Here is a 7,756-nt window from a genome sequence, read left to right as displayed (position 1 = left end):
CGCAGCCAATGGGAGCCCGCCGCCGGCCGCTGTTGCCAGCTAGAACAGTGACCCGGAGCTGCGCATGGCTCGGCTCTCCAAGCCAGGAGTCGAGGGGGGGTGACCGGGCACTCTGCAGCGGCAGCAGCCAATCAGAATACAAAGCCCGCCCCCCGCGAGCTTGGACTGGCTGCAGGCCCAGAACTGATTTGAGCAAGAGCCAATCGGAGGAGGCGAGCAGGGCGAAGGCGCGCGGTTTGAATCGGGGTGGGAGCGGCTGCCTTCTACCGGTTGTGGCGAGCGGGGGGCGCCCGGCGGTGGGAGAGGCTCTGCGCCATGGAGCAGGATGCGGCGGTGCGGGAGGGGCTGCGGCGCAGCAACGCCCGCTTCATGGCCTCCATAAGCCGCATCATGGAACGGGTGAGCTGTGCGACCGGGGTGGCCGCGGGTTCCGGGCGCCGTCCTGAGGCGGGCGGGGAAGCGGGAACTGAGAGCAGCGGTGCGGTCTGTGCGGAGCTGCGCACTCCTGCGCCTTGGCAGGAGCGGGCTGGAAGAGGCAGCTCCTGGAATACAGCCATAAAACGGGCACCTGAGACTACCAGTGCTGGGTACGGGATTGGTCACAAGTGCGAGCTGACCGGACAGTGTCCTTAACCCCGATTAGTTTGCGTTAGACGGGGGGGGGGGGTTCCATGAATCTACAGAAAGCGGGGGACTCGCTCCGTGAATCCTCCCCCCTCGAGAGCCATTTTGTGTTTAAGGTGTGGGAATGGTTCTCCTCCGTGCACAGACGCTCGCGTTAATCCTGCATGCCGGCTTTGCCGTTCGGGCCGTGTTTTGTGCTGCCACCGGGCTAAATCTGCTCTAGAAGGTTTTTCTCGGCTAGTGGCACATTGGATATTTTTACACGTCATGAGCTGTTGGTCTTAGGTGGGGGCTGCTTTTAGTTTCTACAGTGGAAGTTTGGGTGAAACTTCTTAAGAGAGTGACTTAAGTGCTTTTGCAAACTCTGGAGCCCTGTTTTGGCACTGGCTGGCTTACACCTTGAGGTTGAATGGCTTGCACGCATGCTTAAAATTTATTCTAGGAGTTAATATTTCCAGATTGCTGACTTCTAGTTTTAGCCAATGAAACAACATACTAATAACTTCATGTTTAGGATTAAAAAAAAAAAAAAGTTGTCCTAAAAGCAATATGTAAAACGGACGTTAAAGATATGGCTTTGATCGTTTGTTCTAATATTTAATGTTTTTTTTTTTAATTTAGTATAATCATCCTTTTGAAGATGACTTACTAGTTTCCATGGATACTCTCACTTATGATACACCTGAGGGTAAGAACTCCTTAAACCTACAAGTTTACGTACTGTATCTTTAGACTTAGTAAAGCATGCAAGTATTGGCAGCTACAGAATATTTAAGTGTGACAGATACTGAACTTTGTTCACTAAGGTATGACATTTGATATGTAAACTTGGGTATAATACCGGGAATTTACTCATTCGTGCACTTTTAGTCTATTGCATGTTCCCATTTTAGACAAGACAATAGTTATTAGCAAAGTTCAAGCTAAAAATGGGTAATGTTTGGACGACTTGTAAGAAGAATCGAAATGGAGAAGACTGAGAAGAAGCAAAGGAACAGAGACATTAGCAGGAGCTGATATGCATGAATGGATTGTGTATTTTCATCTCCACTTAATATTCTGCATGCTGCTCTGATAGATTTCTGCTATGCCAAACATCAGGATGGAATAGGTAGACAGTCTTTTTAACTTTTCATTGAATGTTCCCCTGTGGACCTGTGACAATTTTTATCCAGTTTTTCGTTGTAATGGCTGATCCATTATAGAGCAATAATGCTTATGCAAAGTTTACTGAGAAAAAAAAAAGCTGTTGTTTTAATATATATTGCTCAGGTTTTTAGTAGGATTTGTGACTTAGTCCTTAGTATCTTGGTGGCTTTTCTGGGAAATGAAATGTTTCTGGCAGGTTTTATTATCACTGAAGTGAGGATTGTGATACCTTGTCAGGAGCTGATGCTGGCTAAATGCCAGTGCACCTATGAAAAAAATCATTCATTCTCCTCTGCTATAGTTGAGCAGAAGAGGGGAAAAGAACAATTAAAAAGTTCATGGGGTGATAAGGATTAGGAGACAAACACTTTAAAAGGTATGAAGGAAAATTTATTAACAGAATTGAAACTATGATAATGAGAACTAAAACCTTTAGAACACTTTTCCCTTCCCCCCCAGTCTTTTTTTCTTTCTCAATGACAGCATCGGGAGACAAAAACGTGGGTGTTTTGGTCAGTATGTCACTTATAAATTTTTTTCTTCAGCTCACTTAGGGAGAGTAGTCTCTTTTGCTATGCCATGGGGTCCTTTCTACAGGAGAGAGTTTTCTGTGAACTTTTTTAATGTGGTTTTAATTTTTTCAAGTCGCAATTGTTATGAATGATGTTCTATTTGTCCAATTTATCAAACAACAAGATTAAATTTAGCGGCAAATTTTTAATAGCAACAATTGTATATAAATGAATACAATCCAAGTATTAGATACGTATATTTGAGAATATACAAGATTTGGAAGTGAGTAATTTAGTATAATTGAGGCTCGTGTAAAGCATAAGCAAAACCGACCAGGGACAAGGGGAAGGACTTGCCCCTCCTCACGTACCAACGATCAAGGCCAAAAATCCTACCTATATACTAATACATATTAATACAGAATTTTCTGGAAAACTCCTCCTAGTTTCTGTTCCTAAAGTCCACATCACTATGTTGTATGGCACATGCTCTACTAGTAGTTAGGGGTCTCTCATCCTGTTGAGGGTCTTATTTCTGATGAAGGCTCCTCATCTTCATCAATGACCGAGGTGTGACCTGCAGGTAGCACATGTGTCCTATGTAACCGAGCAGATGTTTTCCATAATAAGACTTTAATTGAGTCCCATGCCTGGAATCATCCCATTTTGGCCCATTTCAAGGTTTAAACTTTCTATTTCTAGATGCTGCTTATCAAACCTACATCCTTCTAACATCTGGAGAATTCCATCTACTTTGTCTTGCTCATCTCCTTTTTGCTTTGTAACAATTATTTTCTATGGACTTGAGTACACTTTTGCTAATACAATTTTATTAGCACGAATCACATTTATCAAGTCTACCCAAAACCTGCTTCAACATGGGTGAGTCAACGGGCAGAGCAGTCTTCTCACAACTGCTTTTTTCCCTGGGCCATTACTTCATGGGCTACAATTTTTAAGGATCAGCTGTTCTAGTATAAAAGCAAGGGTCGTTTTCTTCTATCTCTGGAAGCAAGAGTTCTCTCTCTCTCTGTTCACGCCTCTCACCAGTTCACAGCTTCTTAGCATTCACTTCACGAATTACAGGGAAATAATTTGTAGTATTATAGTCCTCACCACAGCTTGCAGAAGAATTTCAGCTTCAAGCACCTCTTCCTCCCCCTCCCGCCTTTAGCGTCACTAAGTTGTTTTCTTCACGTGTGTTCACCTTTCCCTTTTCTCTGATTCGGGAGAGAATTGGTGTCCGTAGGTTCGCCTGCTCTCAAGTTCTATCAATTGAAAAGGTTTGTACAAAGTTCTGCAGCGTGGAAAGGCGGGTCCCGCCCTCCTCGTCTCTCGCACGTGATCACTGGTTCCCGCCTGCTTCATTTCGCGCCTATCCTTCATGCGGCCGCCAAAATGAAGAATTGTCCTTCTGTCCGCGGCACGGCTGGCTAAAAGCGCCCAAACGAATCAAGTTCACTGCGAGCCATGCCGAGAGAGCAGAGGCGGCCCGCGGGGCCCGCTCCCGGCCCGCCGGGCCCGCTCCCGACGCTGGTCTCGCCCGCATGGCTCTGCAGGGAAAGGGACCGGCCGGGAGAGGGAGGAAACATTACAGAGGACTGTAATAGACAGCTTTGGATTTGTAAAGGTTTGGTCATGCTTTTGGGTTAGTGACCTCAATATGGAATGAATATGATCTCCATCTTGTAGAGCCTTAATTATGGCTTTAGCTAACCTCAGATACCATGAGGTCTGCATTCATCAACTAAAAACTAAAAGTATTTGCCCTTTTTTCCCCTCTTGGTAGCATATGGGGCTGTAATGATCTTTGGATTTTAGATCAGTCTTGTTAGACACAGCATGTGATTATTTTCTTGCCTTGCTTGACTTCTCAATTAACTTGAATTACTGTATTCTACTGGTTTGTTTTCCTCTAAATTTTTTTTTCAGCGAATGTGGTGGAGACTGTTCAGATTTGATAATGCTCTGTTATTCTATAATGTGTTCTTCCTAAATGTTTGACTGATATTCAGTATAGATGGTGTTACAAGAAAAGATGTGTTAATATTGTTGCTTTCTTTTTCTAGGGCCAAAACGATGGGGGCAAGTGTCAAGGAAGGATGTTAAAAAATGGAAGAAGGACATATTTAAGGTATTTAATAATACAGTCGTACCATGCAGCCAAAATGCAGCAAAATTTATGTATGTATAGATAGGATTATATTCTAATCTTGCCATGCTATATAATATTTTCAGCTGTATTAATGAGGTCAATATTTGCTTTAAAATAGGGTTTTAGGACAGTGTTAAGTTTTCAGATGCATTAGACTATAATAGATGACCATTTATCACCACTTGTAAACCAGGAGAAATTTTTAATTGATGTCTGTTGGGAATGTGTATTTTTGGAACTGATCCGAATGTTTGAATCAATTTATCTTGCTTCAGGTAATCAGCTTATCTATTCCATAGGGCTTTTTGATTTAATCTTTTTCTTCTTTTCCCTCTGAAATATTGCCAGACTAATTAAAGAATCTTTGCAGTGTGTCAGACAAACCCATGGCCTATATGGTATGTCTTGGTAGTTAACACAGAAGCTGCTCTAAACCCTACAGAGTCAGGGCATGGGGAATGAAATTCAGTCTGAGGGAACAAGAGTGGATTTAATGGAGACCAGAAAGAGGCTGTATTCGTGGTTCCCTTTCCACTCCTGGTAATAGCTCATGCACAGCCTACTCAGCATTGCTGCACAAGTTTCCCCACTAAATCCATTAAAAACTGTAAGGGAATTTCTCTGTCTTAGCCTCTTATGTGGGCCAAGGGATGTTCTTGAAGTCATTTTAGCAGCAAAAGTAATGGAAAAAGTGAATGATCAGGTGGGTTTTGCTAAATACTTGTGGCTTTTCTGGTCAGGCTGTGGGAAACGTGGGGAAATCAAATGGTTATGTAGTTGTGGGCTGTACTAAAGTAAATAAGGGCAATGGTTAAAATTACTTTGCTATTCTTACATTATTCTGTTTTGTTGTTTGGTTTTTTTTATTGCAGCATAATAGACGAAGTCGAAGGAATACAGGTAAAGTGTTAAAATTAAAAAAAGCTACTATAAATTATCTTATCCAGAGAGTCTTGTCTTAAAAGAAGATACTCAGGTTCATGCTAAATCCTTTAGGATGCTCACTGGGTTTTGACTGAGAAACCGTCTAATAAATCAGCAATACTTATGTTCATAAGGATTCAGAAATGTAATTTAAAATGTTCAAGATGAGTAAATTTATTGCTGCAATCATAAGAAGCTGATTAAAATAAGCATCCCTTATCAATTAATCAAAGTTTTTTGTTGTATTTGTCAGATAATCATTAAATCTTAAAAATTCCAATCCTGACTTACTTGCATGTAGTAGAGAAATATGAATGTTGTTAGCTTTTTGAAGATTACTAGGTAAGTGGGCATATTAAGAAATATGTACTGAAAGAATCTCATGAAAGTTGCATAATAGGCTATCAAAAATCTAGCAGATTATTCAGTATACTCAATGAATCAGGATGCCTCCAGGAAAAAGTAGCATACAGTTTACTTCGTTAGAAATCAAGTTCCGGGATAGAAATAAAAGCAAGTCTGTACACCAGAGTGTAAATATGATACTACTTATGGGGGTGTGTGACATCTGAACACTTTTCTGAAAAGGAGCTGTATGTTCCAATAAAATACATATTTCTACTGGGATAAATGATTGGGGGGAGGGGGAATTTTCCAGCATAGTACTGTGAAGGTATGTTGGGCTCTATTCTCTCAGGGTTTTGAAGTGGGGTTTTTCTGGTGTTATTTTATTTCATTGATCTGAGAAACTTTTATTTAGAACACTAGTGGACAGAGCGCTGCCTAGCACCTCTCTTCCTCCACAACACTACCAAAAATCTGTCCATACAATGGTCAGGTACAGGCTTTGAACCAAACAAAGGAATTTAAATGTAGAGCTGGGAAATAAGAGTCTGGTACTAAAAGTTTCAGATGATCCAGACCTTTGCCTCTTGCTCCATTTAGCTGATGGGGCCAAGTAGTACAAAAATTTGGCTATAGTCTGTGGTAAAACTTGGAAAGAAAGTAATTTTTTTTTAATTTCAAAGATACAGTATTTGAAGTCTTTTAGAAGAGATATTTTGCTAATATTTGCCAATCTAATTCAGGGTCTGACTGTGTTAGAAGCTCCTAAAAATGAGTTTACTTGGAGTTTTTTAATGCTGCAAAGTCTTGATGTTACTAATTTTAAATTTAGTGTACTGCATTAGAGATGACATAGAAAAGCAGAAAAATGGATAATATGTATTTTTGCAATTTCTAATGTAACTCGCTAAAAGTATTTTTTAATTTTATTTTAAGTTATCCTAGGGAAGAAATACCTAACTAAATACTAAAGTTGGGTGAACAACTTTCGTTATAAAAAGCAAGCCTGCACAGATTTATATTTATACATGTATATTTACATATTCTATAGAAAATAGAATCTCAGCGAATTTATCCAGGTTAAGAAAACCCTATCTTGCTCTGACTTTTTTTGAAACACAAAGACATGTGAGTAAACATTTGAGCTGTCTGGTTGTAGCTGATGTTAGCCTTAAAAAAAAAACCAACCAAAAAACAAAACAAAAAAAACCCAAAAAACAAACAAAAAAACCACCAAAAACAAACAAACAAAAAAATAAAAAAAAAAAAAACAACAAAAAACCACCAAAAACTCACACAACTAAAACCCTCAACCCAAAAAAGAAAAAAGATACTTCTGACTATGGGTTATTAGAACTAATGTATGTCATTTACTTACTTGTTTACTCTTAACTAGACCTAAATGATTTCAATTAAGATACATAAAGTTTTGTGCTATTAAGTGTAAACATTAAACCAAATATTTATCCGTGAACCCCTCCCCTTAGAATATAAGTAGTGTTTTTTCCAACTCACAACTCTGAATTTTGCTAGATTCAAGTTTTACTGTTTAGATAGAATGTCCAGCACCCTCATCAAGTTTTACTGATTAAAATGACAATGTTTAGAGTGGTGTGCTTTGTTTTTTTTAATATATAGCAGCTCTCGATAAGGGAGGACCGGGTATGTTAAATTTCAGCCTCCAAGAGAAGTGATATTTCTGTCATGTATTAGCCACTTAAAGTGGTTTCTTTCCTTGAGAATTTCTTCAAACAAAATTTCTTCAACAAAATATTCTCTGTAGTGTTTTGTAGACCTTGCTCAGTAAGGGATTTCAACTGGAAACTGTGTTCTTCTAATTTCCTGTCTACTCAATCCAAATATGCTTGGAAAATGCACTATTCAGCTTCTAAAAAAATATATTGTAAAGGAGGTACTACAGTAGTGTTTTGCAAAGTAATGAAGATTACTTTCCAGAGGAGGTTACAACCTTAAGCCAGAGCCTTCTAGTTATATGCTTGATGAATTTTATGAGAGAGTGGTTTTATAGCCATTGGTTGGAAAACTG

At 39.8% G+C, this 7,756-nt stretch overlaps 1 protein-coding gene across 3 annotated transcripts in view; it reads left to right on the top strand.

Moving 5' to 3' along the window:
- Window positions 1-283: 283 nt before the first annotated feature.
- HJURP (Holliday junction recognition protein) overlaps window positions 284-7,756 on the top strand; it is a 36,075-nt gene continuing 28,602 nt past the window's right edge. For 2 of the 3 annotated variants that reach the window (XM_088156792.1, XM_088156776.1), the window contains exons 1-4: window positions 284-399; window positions 1,246-1,312; window positions 4,355-4,419; window positions 5,313-5,340. In XM_088156792.1, coding sequence (XP_088012918.1) covers window positions 316-399; window positions 1,246-1,312; window positions 4,355-4,419; window positions 5,313-5,340 — 244 coding nt within the window. In that variant the 5' untranslated portion in view covers window positions 284-315. Of the gene's footprint in view, window positions 400-510; window positions 588-1,245; window positions 1,313-4,354; window positions 4,420-5,312; window positions 5,341-7,756 lie in introns of those variants that run through there. The other variant, XM_088156785.1, reaches the window with a different exon arrangement.

The sequence above is a fragment of the Sturnus vulgaris genome, chromosome 2 (assembly GCF_052056855.1).
Source record: "Sturnus vulgaris isolate bStuVul1 chromosome 2, bStuVul1.hap1, whole genome shotgun sequence".
Taxonomy (NCBI): Eukaryota; Metazoa; Chordata; class Aves; order Passeriformes; family Sturnidae; genus Sturnus; species Sturnus vulgaris.
Note: the sequence above shows the minus strand (reverse complement) of the source record. Positions and strands in the feature narration are given on the sequence as shown.